This window comes from Corapipo altera, unplaced genomic scaffold, assembly GCF_003945725.1.
Source record: "Corapipo altera isolate COAL_440 unplaced genomic scaffold, ASM394572v1 2b, whole genome shotgun sequence".
Taxonomy (NCBI): Eukaryota; Metazoa; Chordata; class Aves; order Passeriformes; family Pipridae; genus Corapipo; species Corapipo altera.
Window position 1 is genome coordinate 24,035,290 of NW_020884874.1, and position 18,673 is coordinate 24,053,962.

Below are 18,673 nucleotides of genomic sequence, written 5' to 3' on the forward strand. Positions count from 1 at the left end.
TTTATGGAAGGAGGACTAGGAGGACTGGAAACAACAGCCCAGCCCCATGCCAAAGTGCTGTAGAGAGGTGCTAACACTTCTTTATTCCCTATGCCAAAGAATCACCAGTGTTTCCCCCCTGCAGCTGGCAGGACAAAAGTCCCAGAATACTGGTATTTTACCAACAAACAGATCAGGTTAATTCCACTATTGGAAGGTCAGAGAAGCAGGAATTAATCCCTTCAGGCAATAAAGAGTCAAGAACCCCCAAACTGTTATGCATCCTGTTAAAGCTACTGTGTGAATGTACAGAAAGAGTCCTCTCCGTCTAAATGCTGGTCCTGTGTGAGATTTGGTCTGGAAATAGAGCCCCTGTAACACAGATGACAGACAATTTCACTACCCCGCTCTGTGTTGTCTAAGCTCATCTCTTGGGAATGGGGACCCTGAGGAGAGAGGATAAGGTTTTTCCCCAAACATGCCTTCTTTTGACAGCCCAATATCACTTGAAAAGACTCCTCAAAAAGCACAGCCTTCACACTGCTGTCCAGAACTCTTTAAAAGGGACTGGGCACCATTTCTCCAACAGTGTAGGTGCTAATAGCGCACTGCTGTGGTGCAGACAGGTGTAGTGGTAACCCTAAGTGGACGTTTAGTTAATAAGGATGAAAGATCAATGTAAGGGTAATTGAGTGCCTGTGTGGATGAGCAGCAGTGAAGGAGGGTGTTCAGGACTGTGGAACTCAGAGTTTGTGGATCCAAGCACATTTCAGTTAAAGGAAATAATTTCTCACAGAACTATCCTGTTACCCCCTAGATTACACCCATAGGAGATCTGTTTGCTGGGTACTGTGGGGTGCTCAAATCTTGCAATGATGAGGAGCCTAAGGTTTGCTTTATGGCATAGCTGGTCACCTCCCATGGAACACATTGTTCCAGCTACTCAGTGTATTCAGGATAAATGTGTGCTCCTGCTGTACCTTCTTCTCTCCTGGGGTGCAACAAAAGGCAGGAAAGACTGACTATGATGGAAATAGCTACCACACACATGTGCACTCTTCACAGCAAAGGGAATGGGGAGTCAAGGAGTCAGGTCTGGGTTTTTCACATTCACAAACAATGCCCTATTGTGATGTTGATTCCTGCAGATTATCCTAATAACCAGTGAGCAGTGAAGCATGAACATGTGTTCAGGTTTCTTAGATTGAGTTCTAACAATAAAATGTGCCAGCATTTTAAGGGCCAATCAAAACTGCATAAGAAGAAGAATTGGATATGATGGAGTACCTGGAATTTTGTTGTAACTCTCAAAACTTGGAATCTTCCAGGAAGAAATGAATTTTATACCTAAGGACACATGATGTTTGCTTTCTTTTCTGCTATTATATGACTTGGCAATTATACCGATACATTTAATCTCTAAAAATGCATAGTCTGATGTTGGTAGTACAGCTTTCATAAAGGCTTGATTGCAATTATAATGGGGGTAGGATTTTTCATGTGTGCAAAAAATATACAGCCCAAGGCTATGGTGTGTGAGATGATACAAACAGTGATCAAATACCTTGACAGGGAAAACAAGGAGTCTCGGAGCTCCTACACAGCCACTTTACTGCACATGTGCTGAAGTGTTACAGTCATTTACCACACCAGCGCATTTGTAATATACTAAGTATAAAACTGATTGTCAGTGAAGTATGTTTTAGTGACTTCCATGAAACAGCACCAAAGAGGAGCTGAAAGATGACTCATTTTAGCAGTTCAATACCAGGCTATTAGCAGCAGACTAATGACATATGAACGTAAATGTTCTACCTGTGAAAAAGGTCACACTCCTCATATACTGGGTTGTCTTTTGTCCTTTAGACTGGCTCAGCTTTTAGGGAGCTCAACCTGGGAGGTATGTAATGTCATGTCACTTGGAACAGCTTGCAGTCAGACTCTTCCAGTCAGACCAATTATGTCTGATGTAAAAATTAACACACAGACAAGCCTAAAATAACTTCAGAAAAGGTATGGATTTTCCTTTAATAGAGTGTTAACCAATGTTGCTAGACAACTTATACAAACAAAAAATGCCTTGCATGAATTGTGTATCCACTTATCTCATATTAGTTTAGTCAATTTGATGGGGCAAATTACTTATGAAACCATGACATAAGGAAATGCCAGATGTGTATAGGTTGCTATGACCATAATTTTTCACTTACTAGTTTAATAACAAAATATCTTAAAATTTAGATAATTAATTTTCTTTCTATTAGATTGGTAAATAGACCTCTTCCTTTCCATAACTCTTACAGTCCATGGGTTTGAATTGCAGGAAGTCTCTCTGCTGGTACTCCTATTCAGACTTCTAAAAATTTTGTAGGATTAATATGATGGTTCAACACAAACCTCTATGCACAATGAAAGTTTTCAGTGAGGCTGGCCACACAAGAAAATTTGTAGCTTTTCAACTGACTTGCATCAGTTTAGCATATCTGTACATGGATATATGCATGATTATACATACATTAATTTATTAGTGATTTTACTTAAACTGGTCCAGCCCTTGTCCATAGACATGACCTGCCTTGTGAGGCCAGGAGTTAGTACTGAGTGCTAAGCAAGGCTTAAGTCTCCATACCTTTAAAAAAAATTGATTTTGATTAGCTTGAGCTGTAAGGATCTGAACCCTGACAATGTCATGTGATTTTAACCACAGTTTGTCTTTAATTGAATGGAAGTCTCCCTGGATCCAGGTGTAATATCCCATGCTAGGACATTTGGCTTTTATGGAACTCAGCTGCACAAAATTAAAGTGGTCTTATTTCATCTGTTAACCAAAAGGTGATCTCTCTTAAAGGCTACTCTGAAAAGGAAGAAGTATTTTCTCTGTGTACATTATAAAAAAAAAAAAAAAAAAAGCTGCTCTGTGCTTTCCTCAGAGTTTAATTCTACATACTGCACTCTGATTTATGTTCGGTATGTCAGGATAATGGGGATGGAAAGCACAGGACACCGTTAGCCACCTAAATATGTTGTAAAACATTCTGAAAGTTTTCAGTCTGTCTTCAGCAATGGATCATTAAATAAGAGGAATAAACAAAGAAAGGACCATCGACCTGACCTCCACATAATTTACTTAATGACTGCCAGCTACATTCATAAATTTACAGGCACTGGGTTTTATCACCATGTGTGAATCATGGTTGTGGTTCACAATTACCGTGCAGTTCATGGGAAAACTAAGACTCTGACATCTTGCGTTGTATTTTAGTAGTTTAAGTGAGTGGGATCTGTGCTTGAGAATGCTTAGGAGTACCTCTCGTCCTGCAACATCACCTGAGTAGGTGAGACTTTATATAGACTTTTAATTACTGTTTTGGGGGAAAACAATTATTTACTCTGGCACATAGCTAATACAAATGGAAATGTCTCAGCTTTTCTAGAAAGGGTAACTGTTTAAAATGAGAAATGAAGTGGGTGTGTCTCATGTAGGGTATCTTTTTTTTTTTCTCACCAGATAGCACAGTTCTCTAAGTGACTTTACAGAAAATACTGAAGCATAATGCCAAGCTGGGTTTTATGGTTCATACTCCACAACCAAAGGCATTTGCCTTTCATCCAGAGAACCCAGTGGATACTATTTGCAGTGCCCATGAAGGCACTCCTGCATGGCATGGGGCTGTGCTTTGCACGCACACAGGGTTTTAGAGGGAGCTTGACATTGCAGCCTGGCTCCCAGTGATTCCAGGGACTGTGAAGGAGGCAGTGAGGGTTCCCTGAGCAAGTCGTCGTTTTGGAAATGTGTATTTTCTTCATTTCACAATGGTTCTTCTTGGGTTAATGTTTTCTACAGTTAAATACTTACAAAAAGCACTGTAAAATTAAGACCTTTTTCTCCTAGTAATTTTCATACCAGTAAAGGTCTTATTACTGGCTCTCCCACATGAGCTTTGCTGCTTCTATATGGGAATATAATTCAGTGAGCCACAGAACCATGAAAATATCTGAAGTACTATTTTCTTTTAGATGGATTTTCCTTACAGAGAAGCTATCTTCCTGAGCATTTCTGTGAAAGCTTCTATCGACTCAATTTAATTTGATTGTAGCTGGAAACAATAATATTTCGTTTACATTAGCTTTAAAAGTATCTGCATTTTTCTCCCTGAAGCCCATCTGGCTTTAATGTTGCTGAATTGTAATTTAATGAAATTTGTACATTTGAACTAACTAAATGTGCTGCATTAATGATCTGCTGTATTAAACAGGTAGTTAGAAAAAAAGTGTAATATTGATATTTAGTCTTGGTAAAAGCACTTTTGGCATTCCTGTCTTACTTCATATAATTGTTTTAGTTTCCTTATGTGTGGGGTTTGCAACTGAATGAACCTGAGCTAAACATGATCTGGATCAGCACAAAAAAGACCCCCAGGACTAGTGTAGTTAAAGCATCCTGGTTTCTCTCCTCACCAGCAAGTCAATGAATTAACACACAAGAATTTAAAAAGCAAAATGAGACTTACAGATTGACACTTGATTTATACAATCACCATATGAAGACCAAATGCCACGCATATAGGAGGAGCTGGAGGCAAAGCTGACCAGGTTTTCTGCCTCATTAAAATGCTAGCAGGTTACTAGATCAGAATTCTGCTACAGCATGCTGGCAAGGGTGAAAAACCTGACCCTTTATAGTCCTCCACATACACAGCCATGCACACTTGGACATATGGAAGTTAAAATGGGATGATATGTTTCCCAGCATCAAGGATAGCTTTAGAAATTAATGGTGTGTAAAACCTATTACAAAGGCAACTACCTCCAGTTTGGAGAACGAAAGCAGCTGACTCTGAGCGTTCGGAACAAAACCCCAAACAATTGCTTGGGGGGTGGGGGAGTGGTGGTGTGCATGAAGGATGAAATTGGATCTAACTGTGTGTTTGAACCAATCACACCTTTTTGACATTACCACTTAAAGCACTTTTTGACAGCAACACTTAAAGGGTCCAGCCACCAAAGTCAACACCCATGGAACACATCCCCATTCCTGAGGTGTTAATGAACCCCATGGCTGCCTGCTCTTCCTGGCAGAGTAGGCTGTGTGCTTTGCCAGTCCCCCTTGCTTGCCTGTGACTGCTGCCTGTGAGCCTGCAGATCCCCCTCCGGACTGACTCACCACCCTTGTGGGGAGCTCGGGCCAGACCAGGCAGAGAAGCAGCCTCAGTCAGTGCTCTGCTAGTGTTGGTGTGTCTCTAACAGCCAGCCAGACCCTGACAGACCCAGCTGGGTGGGCTTTTCTGTTAAACTTCTGTGAACTTAAAAGTGGCAAAAGGGCATGCTCCACCAGCCTCACTCCCGGGAAAACTGTCAGTTGGTGTTTGCATGTTATTGAGAGGCAAGAACTGTGAGCAAAAGCCTCAAATCTGTAGGAAAGACAGTCTGCACAAAAGGAGAAGATTCATTTTACATGGTCGACTAGGACACTTATAACTGGCTGTGGGCTTTCTTATGGATCAGCAAAGATGCAGGCCAAGCTGTAATTGTGGTAGAAGCAAAAAGAATCATAGAATAGCTTGGGTTGGAAGGGAATTATGAAAGGTTAATAGTCCAACTCCCCTGCAATGAGCAAGGCCATCTTCAAGTAGATCAGGTTGCTCAGAGATCTGTCCAGCCTTAAATATTTCCAGGGATGGGACACCTACCAACTTTCTGGGCTACCTGTTCAGTATCTCACCACCCTTATAGTGAAGGATTTCTTCCTGATATGTAGTCTAAAGCTACCCTATTTCAGCTTAAAGCCATTCTCCCTTGTCCTATCTCCACATGGCCTTGGAAAAAGTCCCTCTCCAGCTCTCTTCTAGGCTCTCTTTAGGTACTGGAAGGTGCTATAAGGTCTCCCCGAGCCTTCTCTTCTCTAGGCTGAACAACCCCAGCTCTCTTAGCATGTCTTCATAGGAGAAATGCTCCATCTCTCTAATCATCTACATGGCCTTCCTCTGGACTCACTCCAACAGGTCCATGTCTTTTCATGTGCTGAGGACTCCAGAGTGAGTCATAGTACTGGAGACAGTACTCCAGGTGGGGTCTCACCAGAGCAGAGTTTTCCATGATAGAAAACTGCTCAGGGCCAGGCCAACTGCATTGGAGCAGCTGGAAGAAGCAGACAAATGCAGAAGAAAGAGTCTGCCAAGGAGGAGTGCAGCTGAGCAGGATGTCCTCACACTTTTAGTAGCATGCTCTCTCCTCCCATCACTGCAAATGAAATGTGGAAATCATATCTTGGGGATAATAACCCTTCCCTAGGACCAGTGAGAGATGCTCACATGCTGTAATAATAGATGCTGTGTAAGTGCTGCAGATGGAAAGTGGATGTTGGCTCAATATTTGCAAAATGGGAATAATAAGCCCAGTCTTCTAGAAGACCATTCAACGAGTGTGGCGCAGGTCTGCCACCAGCCCTTTATTCTGTTACTCTGCAGACACTGACAAATTAAGTGTATAGTATCTTGCTGTGAAGAATAAGTGGAACAGGCACAGGGAGATGTCTGACATATATTTTGAGGTGTATTTAATATTGTAGTGCTTCCGGATTCCACTAGCATGGTAGGGGTTTTGGCTTCAAACCAATGTTTTCAGCAGTACCATGTGTCTCTGGAACAGCAGTTCTTACTTTAGAGCTGGCTATGAAAATAGTTTCCATTATAACCCCTTGTTTTCACATGCTTCTTTTATTTTATTTTGAAAATCCTCTTTTGAGTCAAAAATTTCCATCTGTATCTTTGCCAAAAGGTGAAGTTTCCCCCCCTTCTTTTTCTTAAGCTTGGAGGAAGAATCTTTCAGTTCTTTTTGAGTCATGGGAGAGTGGAAAAAATGCATTTTCCCAGTAGAGCAAAAAAAGTCCACATTTTCATAATAACAGAAATATGGAAGCAAATTAAACTGAAGGCTGAAACTTGTATTTTGGTCTAGATACTTCTGTAGTAAGCCAGCTTCATAGCGAAGGACTTCAATTTGCCAGAGGCAGAGATTATTCTGATTTTTGGGAGTTAATCAGGCAGGGGTCCACATTTGAAACTTTGCTGTCATTCAGGATATTGTTCAAGGTAGTGTGTTTACAGCTGCCCATTTAAAAAGGAAAGAGCTGGTCCCCTGTGGACTTCTGCCCTTCAGAGCTAATTATAGTCCAGCAATACATTTAAATTCATTCTAAAATCTGATTGAATGGAGAGAAGCTAGATGAACAGTGGTGCCAAACATTTTCAAAACTTTTTCTCAAAAGTTTTGAGCAGAAGTCTCACTCTAGTCAGCAAGAGCAAATGGCTGTTGTTGAAGTTGTGAACAGGCTTACCTGCTTTGAAAGGGCCAAAGTGCATGGCAGGGGGTGTACACACAACTGGCTTGAGCAACTGAGGAACTTCATTCAGTATGCCTGCTAAATTTTTTGTTGATGTCTTTTCCCCTTCACACAGGCTAGGAAGCATCAGTGCAAAAATCTGCTGTGCTGTGTGTAGTTACACTGAATCAGTTATTAAACAGAAAAGAAAAACAGAATCAAAAACAAAGAAAAGGAGGGGAAAGGAGAGGAAAGGAGGGGAAAGGAGGGGATAGGAGAGGAAAGGAGGGAAGGGAAGGGAAGAGAAGGGAAGGGAAGGGAAGGGAAGGGAAGGGAAGGGAAGGGAAGGGAAGGGAAGGGAAGGGAAGGGAAGGGAAGGGAAGGGAAGGGAAGGGAAGGGAAGGGAAGGGAAGGGAAGGGAAGGGAAGGGAAGGGAAGGGAAGGGAAGGGAAGGGAAGGGAAGGGAAGGGAAGGGAAGGGAAGGGAAGGGAAGAGGGAAGAGGGAAGAGGGAAGAGGGAAGAGGGAAGAGGGAAGAGGGAAGAGGGAAAAGGAAAAGGAAAAGGAAAAGGAAAAGGAAAAGGAAAAGGAAAAGGAAAAGGAAGAAAAGGAAAAGGAAAAGGAAAAGGAAAAGGAAAAGGAAAAGGAAAAGGAAAAGGAAAAGGAAAGAAAAAAAAAAAGAAAAGAAAAGGGAGAGGGAAAGGAAAGGGGAAGGCATCTAACCATCACACTGATGAGTGATCCTGCACCCCTATGCTGCTTCCTATTACTGTTTTTTCCTGGTTAGGCTGTAGTGGACACACTACTATTAAGTTCTCCATGTGTTCCAAAAAATATACAAGATCTGAACAGTTTTGGGGGCTAATGATACTGTTGTGGTCTTCAGTTTCATATTTTCTGGCTCTTTTGCAACTTTTAGCTACACAGCCTGCACATTTCATTAAACCTTTTGCTTTCTATCATTCAAAACCTGCTTCAAGTGTACATATGTTTGGCAAAGGCATCCAAAATGATGTGTTTATTTTGCTTTGGTGCCAAAAGCAGTGATTCATTAAGGAGCTTGGAAATGTAGAGGTAAGGCCACAGCCAGCAACCACCACACATGCCCTGAAGAGCAGAAAGCTGTGTTTTTCCAAGGAAAATGGTCAGTGCAGCTGGACCAGTATCATGGCAGACTGCTCTGAAGCTCTGTCTGCTGGACAGACTGGAGAGCGCAGAAGTTCTCCCAGATAATTGGGTTTTGCTGCAGCAGCAGCAGCCAGAAGGCAGCCAGAGGCTGCTGTTAAGCCCAGACATGAGAGAAAAAATGCCTAAGGGGAGCCACTCCAGCCAGTAGGAGACTTTCCTTAAAATGATGAATTAGGGAACTCCAGTACCATTACCACTTCTTTGGTGAACAAAATGCAAGGTCCAACAGGCCTTGAGAGAAGAGGTGGAGGAGGAAAGGTGGTGTCCTGCAGTAAGAACAGGCCTCCAGCTGCTTTTTGCTGCACTACTTCATTTTCTCTGCTGGGGACATGTCAGCTTGTACCAGTAAAGGGGCATGTTCACTCTGTTTACTATAGCTAGTGATACAAACTTGAAGCAGCTAAAGCCTTTGAAAACCTGGCAGAAACCTGACTGTTGAGGAACTCTACACTCCGGCATGTCATTGTTACACGATTGCTTCCTTTGTCTCCAGTGGCTTGAACTAGGACAGGCAGAATACTATTTATAATTTTTAATGTAGTCCTTTTTGTCTTTCATCATAAATCTGTAACCCTGGACAAAATTGATATCTGGTGACAAACCCACTGTTGATTGGAAAATGTCTGATGGTTATTTTCTGCCTGGAAAGGAAATGCTGTCCTGTGCTTTCACAGAGCTGCCACTGCACAGTGAGACACCATGCAACAGGAGGTGCTAGGATCCAGGAGTCAGTATGAGGCACAAAGGAAATGATCATGTATGAGCAACATTAGTATCGAGAGTTTTTGTTATTAACAATCAGAAACATGTAGAAGAGTTTTAGAAAATTTAAGGTTTAAATTTTAAACCAGGATTATGGTATTTAAATTATTAAGTATTAGGGTGAGACCTTACAGACTTTGGGGGTGTTCTTCATGTTGTTTTCAGGAATATATGGTCTAGGATTAAGGACACAGTGTGATCTGGTATGTCAGTTCCCTTTGGTGCTTTAAACAAAGACAGGAGGTAGATTTTTCCAGCATAAACTGCACGATGTTTAGCCCTTCTTGAAAGAAGACAAGATCCTTGCCCCAAATAACACACATTTCTTATGACATTTTTATTTTCAGTAAATTCAAATTAAAAAACCATAACACCTAGTGTCAGAAGGTCTGATTAATCAGGGTCTGAATCTCTCATTTGTTCCCTTTTCATAATGTTGCACAAGATGTCCCCAAAATCTGCATTACACTGCTTCTGCTGTTTACATCGGAAGTCTTCAGGCAGCTGATAACTTTTGAAACAGTAGATTTCAAAATCTGTGAAATTAGAGATTTCAGAGATTTTGAATCTCCAAATAATTAGTGAAAACTCCAAATAATTAGTGAAATATTCCAAATAGTTAGTGAAATACTCTGGATCTGTGAGAAAACAAAGGTTCCTGTGTAGGCTAGGCTTGATGAAGCAAAGCAAGGGAACTGACTTCAGATCATTACAAGCAAAGTAAGCAAACATTAGCAACAACCGCAGGATGAAGAAAAAAGTCAAAAAACTCAGTAGGATATAAAGTTTTAGAATTTGCCTTTAAGGAACAACAGGGAAAGAAAACATGTTTGAAAGATACTGTGGAGTAGAACTGGAATGGGGATAAAGCATGTAGAAATTGAAATGTAGGAAGAAAGTACAGAGGGGATTTAGGACAGCTTCTGAAGCTGAGGAGCATGCACAGGAGATGAGTAGATCTGCTCTCTATGACTCCCAAAATGTTTATGTTGGGACCATTTTCCTTCTATTTTCTGCCTTTCAACCGCACACATTATGTAAATTACTTCAAAAGTTCAGTGCATACAGTACCACAAGAAACTGCAAAGTATTATTCAAATGAAGATTTTTCAACATACTTGCAATGTTCAAGTCTGTAGAAGTCTTTCCTACAAAAATTTTCCAGGCAGTTACTTAATATAGGCAAGAGCAATGTTAAGTTAAAGGGTACAACAGAAGAAAGTCACAGATCAGATGATAAAACCACACAAGTAGATCCATAAGCATTCATTACTAACCATTTAAAATCATTTTGATGTGCTGTTGTGCAAGTTTCTTCTAGGTACAGGTAAAACTCCTGAGTCAGAGAGCACAAAGAAAGGCCCACAGCTGAGGGCATCTAGCACACACCTAGATAATAAATTATTGAACTGCTGTTGCCATGAATTGTTTACCTGCTTCCTAGTGTCTAAAACTGACTTGCAAACCGTTATGGTGAATAATTTAGAGCAGCAAACAGCTTTGCAAGTGCAGAACCTATTTGCAGATAATTTGTGAGCAGAAAAAAAACCTGTCTGTGCCAAATCACCACGAATGAGTTTGTCCAGCTGTGCTGTCTTTCCTGTGTTTGACAGCAAACAGCCAGTAAGGATGAATAAGAATAGACAATGAAACAGGAGTCAAGATCACCTGAATACTAAAATGAGTCTGAGCCCTTCAGATGTTCCATAAGTAAGGGCCTTGCTACCTGTCACCCAATGCAGTCTTAATGTGAACAAGCATATCTCATTCAAAAAATCTCTGTTACATATTTTAATCAGAATAGCCCTCATTTGCATAATAACTCCTCTGATCCAAGGCTTTGAACCTCTAGCTTCCAAATTTAGAGACTGAACCACAGAAGCTCCTCTCAGTGCTGTACAGTTGCCTTCCATTCTGCTGTGTAGATACTATGTACCACAGGTTTTTATGAGGAAGGAAGACTGGTGATGATCACTGACAAAGACAAGAGCCTCTTTTTTAAAGAAGATTTCAAGTTAATTTTTTTGCCTAATACATGGGCATTGAAAATGGGAGATGACACTGATGAGAACATAGCATTTCTAAATAAAAGTAAAAAAGGGACACAGAAAAATATTTTAAAATACTTTCAAATGAGAGAATAATGTAGGGTTATTAAAAAAGTCCCTGGTTATTAAAAGGAAATGGCCTAAATTCCCAATACAATGCCAGCATAATCCATGAATATGGCCTGTGATTTTATTTTGACAGTGCCAAACTGCATTCAGTTTCACAGAAAACAGAACTAGATTTTTAGCTCAACTACAGCTGATGTTTCAGTCTTAAGCACACAAACTGATTTTGGTGATACCCTCCCCAGACTCTTCCCTTTTGTAAATGCAGGTTTTCTACAGGTAGGTACAAATTGAGTGTCATCATTATAAACCTTAGTGTGACCTATGAAAAAAAAAATTACCTGGCTTCTTGCTTGTGTTTGCTCATGCCATAACCTTTGCTTTGTTCATTGAATCATACAGCTTTGCAGCCTACTGGACACTGTGCTGCTCATCTTCCAGCAGTTCTGCACACTGACAGGAGTTGTGGGTGGGTGGGGTGGGAGGACCACCTGTCTGTTCATTTTTGTTCTAGACTCAATGCTAAAATTTTTTCCTGTTATAAGGCTGAATGTGTTTGCCAGTCCTGCATTATGAATCCTGGGATTGAATGTGATAGCCTGTCCTTGTAGCTTCTGTTATATTTAATGCCATAAATTAATCTCAATGATTGAAAGACTAGTTATACAAATTCACCTTTCTAAAATGCCTCTTTACTTTTGTACAAGCCTACAGAACTTTAAAGACTGGGCAACAGCATCCTACAAGTTGTAAGTCATCTATTGCTATCCATCATCCCAGTATAGTAAACACACTGAAATAGAGCTGTCTTTGAAACTTTATTGATGGGAAGGAATTTGGTCTTTGATATGTGAGACGGATTATTGTGTGTATTATTTCATTCTAGCTTTGGAACAAATTGGAAGTTTCACATCATCTTCCATGAAGAGATCTCATATCAGTCATTTAGATAAGTGCAATATGCTTGTTTTACAAACACTTCTGAAATTCACGAAGAAGCTATTCTTCCTCTTTTGATGGAATAGTTCAGTTCTTGAGGGTCAGCAGAGTGTCTATTTTATTTATCAGTACTCAACACAATAACTTGGGTCAAGAAGGGAAGGACTGTGTGTGTAGCATGAGGCAATCAGATAACTGCAGTATTGTTACTGACACTGAAATTTCAGATCTAACTGGGAGACTGGGTCCAGGAACCCGATTGATGCTGATGTATCAGAACAGTCTGGCATGACTTACTGGCAACTGTTGTACCCATCAGCTTCCCCACCTTCCTTGGGATGTTTCAGCATCTTGTTATAGTATTAGTACAAGACTAGCCCTGGATAAAAAGGTCCTGAAATTCTCACTTTCATCTGCCCTGCCCATTTTTGCTTTGCTTGGAACTGTGGATTTCCAGGAACTCCAGAAGACTACAATAGCTAAAAAATGCTGGGCAGTCCATTTGTGTGTTTTATCCTTTTAGCTGTTTAAAGGAAAAGTGGAATATACATCTTAACACATCATAGATAAAGCCATCTAAATCCTAAAAAAAAAAAAAAAAAAAGAAATTATAGCAAATAAAGGTGCATTTTATCTACATAATTGTAATCTCAAATCTCTGCTAGAATCAGTTGTTATCAAACACTATTGTACCCTTAAACTTTTAACTGTCCTAAACACCAACTGCCAACATGGCAAGAAATGTAATGCACAGATGAGAACACCTCTATCATACCGCAGGATAAAAGTCCACAGACAGCTGAATGTATTTTGTGTGGATGCTCAAATGGGAATGTCAGCAGGGTGATAAAATCCCTTCTGTGTGGAGGCAATTACATAAATATAGCTCATCATATGAGAAATGTCATATCTTGGCTTTCCACAGCCCAATTTCTCTTACAGGTCATATTGGTAGACACCTTTTTGTACAGTCTTGAGGATTCATGGTTCACTCCCTCCCATCAGTGAGTCACAAGCTGAATTCTTTAATCAAATGGCTTAAAAGGCAGGATTTAAGCAGAAAAGTGCTATTGTTTTTTCTAATTTGATCTTTAATGACTGTGAGTACCTGAGATGTATACATTGATCCTTTGCATCTTTAGGCAGGAAATAAAGCAGAAAGAGACATAACCGTTGTATGCACCTCTACCATTTTATATATTCAACTAGTATTCCCAATTCAGGATCAAAATAAAGTATTTATTTTTGCCCACTTTACGAAAGCTGAATAAAGAATCTATGGTGCTGGTATTGGATACTGGCAATTATCTCATCCATCATGAATAAAAATCCCCTTAATAAGAACTTTAAATTTTCAAATGCAGGTAAATTGCTTCTTATTTACTGGTTGCTCTTTTGGGTAAATTTTTATAAGCAGAAGCTACATTTTCTGATTCTATACAGCATAATGCCTATAATCTGTTAATGCTATAAATCAACACTGATGTTCCCTAATAGAGCTTCCATCCCCTACTTTCTAAAGTTGTAACCATGTCTGATTAGTTCTACAACATGCCACTGAACATTGCTAAGGTATGAAGACAGAAACCTTAAAAAGGAGGTGTCTGTAGGGAAAACATAGAAGAAAGTCACTACCTTCAATTAACTTAGGAAGAAACAAACCCCAAACAGGCAGAGTAACCGAACCAAAAGAAATTGGTAACTAATTCAACTAATTCAACTGAACTCATTTTATCAGCTCATGAATCAACCTTGGGGAGTTTATTACTTCATGTGAATCATAGCAGACAGATGATATATACTTTTGCATTGTAAACTGGGCTTTTACGCAGCAGGAGAACATAATTTCCTTTGATAAAATTAATGAGATTCACCAGAGGCAGACAGGAACACTCTTAGGTTCCTGTTTACAAGTGTCTCCAAAGAGGTAACTCGAGTTTCTCAAAACAAACTCTTTAAAAATAATTTTTCAAGGTAAGAAAAATAAATGTACCAAATTGCATGCAAAAAAAAAAAAAAATCCCAAGAAATAAATGACAGAAGTTGTCTGTTCAACAAGCTGCCCTTCTGAAAGCCTTTCCTTGGGTTGGACGAAGGCACCACTAAATCATCTACCTTGCCCTTGGCTCCCACTGCATAATTTAGCCTTGTGTCTCTGTATGAGTACCACTTAGTTGTCTTCAACTCCATGCTTTGTACAGGGCCTGGAGTTGGAGGTGTCAGGCAAAGAGTCTTTCCTTCAGTGTTTGAACATCCAGGACTGTTGCAATGCTATTCTCTCCTTGCAAAGGCTCTGTTAGATTAAAATGCAGCACATCAGTCTTTCCTGAATGCACTGGCACTAACTTTCTTCACACCTTTTGTTCAAGAGTGCTTTCTGCAATTTCCATCTCATCTCTTTCAAGCTGTCTCCCATCATCCAGTGGTATTTTAAGGGGCAGAAGACACTGAACATAGGACACCACTTTTTGTCTGATAAAAAGCACAACTATCTAATAGGATTTCTACCTGCCCCTTTCCTATTTGCACATCTGTATGTGGATATCAGATCCCTTTTGTATCAGCACTAGTTCACTAAGAGCTCGTGTTGAATTTTGCCAAGCTCCTGCATGGAGAAACTTTCTCAGATACTCTCCTTGGCCCTGTAGGTAGTGTTGCTCCATCCTGCAAGTCTGGCGGTTTTTTGACCCTATTAAAACTTACTTGTTTGAAAGAGCTGAATTCATTAAATAATCCAGATAACTCTGTGACTGCCTTGTCCTCATTATCACTCTGGTAATATTTATTCTGTCTAAAATTGCTGTTGGTGATGATTTATGTAGTCTTTTAAAGCTGTTTGAAATAACACTTTTCTAGATTGCTGGTGAAAACACTGACGAGCCTCCCCATAGCTCCCCAATAGAAACACCCTCATTAAATGCTACTGCTCCTTGAACAATTGATCTGCTTTTCATTTAGTCTTCATCTGTTTGTGCTTTATTAATTTTGTGTTGTCTTCACTTTTTTCTCTCTTACTAAATCAAGTACCTAGCAGAAGTCTATTCCACTCAAGCCTCTGGCAATTTAACACGTAATCATATAAAAGAAGGAAATAAAAGGTCTGTTTACCAGGACCTATTTTCTATAAAATACCCATAAAGACTAGCATTAGTTGTGTTCTTTTCTATTCACCATATATTAGCTGACAATCACATCTTCTGCCTACTACACAAACCACAGCTACTTATGGTGCTCCATTTGTATCCTTAGTGTGGGCCCCACACTAACACAATTCTCCATCTCCTGAAGCATCACCACAGTGCCAACACATGCAAAGAACAGCAGGTCAGACATCTCTTTAACCCCTCTAGGATTTCCCTCTAGGATTTCCACTAGACCACTGAGAAATACAGTAATTTCACCATATGGCTTGCTGATAGGTGTTCTTTGGATGAGCCTTGAGTGTCCTTCTGTGATGCATGTGCATCTCCCTGCTTGTTTCTAGATACTGCATAGTAATACCTATTAAGCACTCAAGTTTTTTTGGGGGGGGTTACATTTTCTTTTTTTTTTTTTTTTTTTTTGTCACTGGTAACAGTTGCTAGCTCTAGCTCTAGCATTAAGCTTGGTCTAGTGAGCTTAGCATTAAGCTTGTATCATTGCTTAGATTATACTTATGCATTAAAGAAAACAAACCATTATTCCTTTTGCCCTAGTGCTATATGTACAATCACTATTTCCCTCCCATCTTCCCCATAAATGTATCCCATCGATTCTGACGCTTCTTGTCACTTGTTATTGCAGAGTTCTGTCTGGATGTTGCTGTCTTTGACTATCTTCTTTCTTTCAAAATTAAAAGTAGTCCTGTCTTTGATTACTCACCTGTGGGTGAGGTGAGGGTCGGGCACTTTTCCAGACCTGCGTTACAGCCAGACTAGGGCTGGTAACCACTCCGTGCCCTGCCCAGCCATTCATTTTCCACTCGTGACGGTAGCACAGTCCTGAAAACTGCCCCTAGCAGTGAAGCACCTCCGAGCAGGGCAATGGGGATTCGCTCCCTGAGACTGCCTCAAGTTTCCCCTGTACTTTCAGAGGCGATAAGAAGGGGTGGGAATAACTGTGTGTCTGGACTAACCCTGTGGGCTTCGGAGAGGGGATGGTGGTAGGCAGACACCGGGACACGCTAACAGCGCGGGAAGCCTCACCAGTTACGCACCGTCTTTTCCGATCTCCGTGTAACTAAGGTGGTTTTCCTTTCCTTTTTTTTTTTTTTTTTATTTTTTTTTTTTTAACTTATTAAAAACTTCTGCGCCCCCCCCCCCGGGCAGGGACCCGGGCTGGGAGCGGAGCGTAGCCCCGGCCGGGTGGGGCCGAGGCGCCCGGGGGCGGGGTGGAGCGGGACGGGGGTGGAGGCGGAGGGTCCCGGGTCCGCGGCCGGCGGCCGGGCGGCTCGGCGGCGATGACAGGCAGCCGCCGGCCCGCAGCCGCCGCGGGAACAGCCGCCCCCCGCCCGCCGGCGGGGAGCGCGGCCCCGGCCAGCACTGGGATGGCCCCTCGGGAACAGCCGCGGCGGAGGCTGTGCGCCCGGCGGGCGGCGTGACCGCCTCCCGGCCCAGCCATGGGACAGACCTCGGTGTCCACGCTGCCCGAGCCGGCCGGCGGTGAGTACCGAGGAGCGCCCGGCGGGGAGGAACGGGGAGCGCGGCCGTGGCGGCGGCGGGGGCATCCCACGGTCCTCGGAGAGCAGTGCCCCCGGTCCCCGGGGCGCCGCCGCCCGCCCGCCCCTTCGGACCGCAGCGGGGACGCGAGGGACGGCCGCTTTCCAGGCTGCCCCGTCCTGCTCGGCAGCCGCCGGGGGGTGAGAGGCTCCGCCGTGCCCCCCCCCCCCCACCTCCCTGGAGCTTCGAGGTTACTTTTTGCCCCCGTTATTAAATAAATAAGTACGAAGGCGAAAAAAAAAGAAAGGGGAAGGAAAGGAGCTCTGGCACCGCGCCCAGTAGCGCGGCTAGTAACCCGCCCAGCTGGTTGCTTTTGGTTCCAGGACGTTTTATGTGTAAGCAGACTGCTGAAAATAAATAAATAGCGTGTGAGTAGAACTGTTTTTTGTTTTGTTTTGTTTTTAATTTTTCTCTTCAATAAAACAGCCCTAACTGCAACTTTTTGAAGATAGTACAGACTACTTGGGAATGCTGTTTGGAGGCATGTTAGGATAACCCGGTGTGTTTTAGTTACTGAAAAACAGAGCGTGTCTCTTGCCACAATAATAGGATGTATAATCTAAATTAACTCCAGCGAGGTTTGAAGTTTCCTGCGAAAATGTCACTTGCATGCATGTTTTTCCTCAACGCTTGTTTCCTTTGCATCCAGTTAAAAAAAATGAGAAAATCCTGTTGTGGAATTTAATTCTGGAGGCTGAACTTTATCCTTAATTTGCTTACTGCTGTTAATGTGGGACTGTTTTGTCAAACAGGAGACAGTGCAACAAAATTTGGGTTTTCCCCTTGTTTTTCCTTCATGGGTGTTTTGAAGGATAGTTTTAGTAATAGCACATACATTTTCAGAAGAGCTCCATTATGTTCCTAGTCACACCATCCCAGTCAAAACCTTGGATTATTTCCTCACCTGTCAAACACTACATGAAAGAGAAATTGGACCATTTCCAACAAATGTCACCATCCTGTTGAAGGTTTCACCCAGTAGCCATCATGATAGGATTATTTCAGGGTAGGCACTGGGAAACAGATGGAGTGGTTAAAAATCTTTGATCACTTTTTTGTACAGGAAGTTGAGCAAATGGTCATGTACAAAAATCTACTGTGAGAGTATTTTTCCCTAGGGGAGCCCATATCTTGACCAAGGATAGCTGTGGTGTCTGTGTTCCCTTGGCTCAGTGCTAATGAAGAATAAGTTTTACCTAAAAGGAAAAAAAGTCACCCTTGAATTCTTTCCTAACTGAAACCAAACTTTTCATCCAGGAGCAGTAAGAGGCTGCTATCTGAAGATGTAAGTTACTGTGATGCTACCTCAGTATTGCCAAGTAAATTCTGGTTACCTCCATTTTAACAGTACTTCCCTTTATGATGAGACAGTGGCAGTGGTAGTGCCTCCAGGAGGTTCCACAGAAGAGTAATCCCACTGCACTTTGAGCCCCGTTGAAATTGTTGGGAGGGTATATCCTCAACAAGAAGCCATAGGGGCAGGTGGTTTTCCGGGTGGCATGGAGTCTTGGGGGTGCAATCATTTGTTTTCTCTAGTCTGTTTTGCTGGTATGGTCTGGATACTTGGTACATTGCAAAATTTAGGAAGCCCTGTCCAACTGTGATCAGGGCAGGAGAATGACTTCCATTGGTTCCTGCTTCATAGGTTGCCCCTTAGGCAAGCAGGCCTAAAATC

At 41.8% G+C, this 18,673-nt stretch overlaps 1 protein-coding gene across 5 annotated transcripts in view; it reads left to right on the forward strand.

The window, feature by feature from the left end:
* Window positions 1-18,673, forward strand: part of PHACTR2 (phosphatase and actin regulator 2) — a 134,929-nt gene that overhangs the window by 43,938 nt on the left and 72,318 nt on the right. The window contains exon 1 of one of the 5 annotated variants that reach the window (XM_027632780.1): window positions 16,837-16,941. The exons of the other annotated variants lie outside the window; for them this stretch is intronic. Coding sequence (XP_027488581.1) covers window positions 16,899-16,941 — 43 coding nt within the window. The 5' untranslated portion in view covers window positions 16,837-16,898. Of the gene's footprint in view, window positions 1-16,836; window positions 16,942-18,673 lie in introns of those variants that run through there. 5 annotated transcript variants of the gene reach the window in all.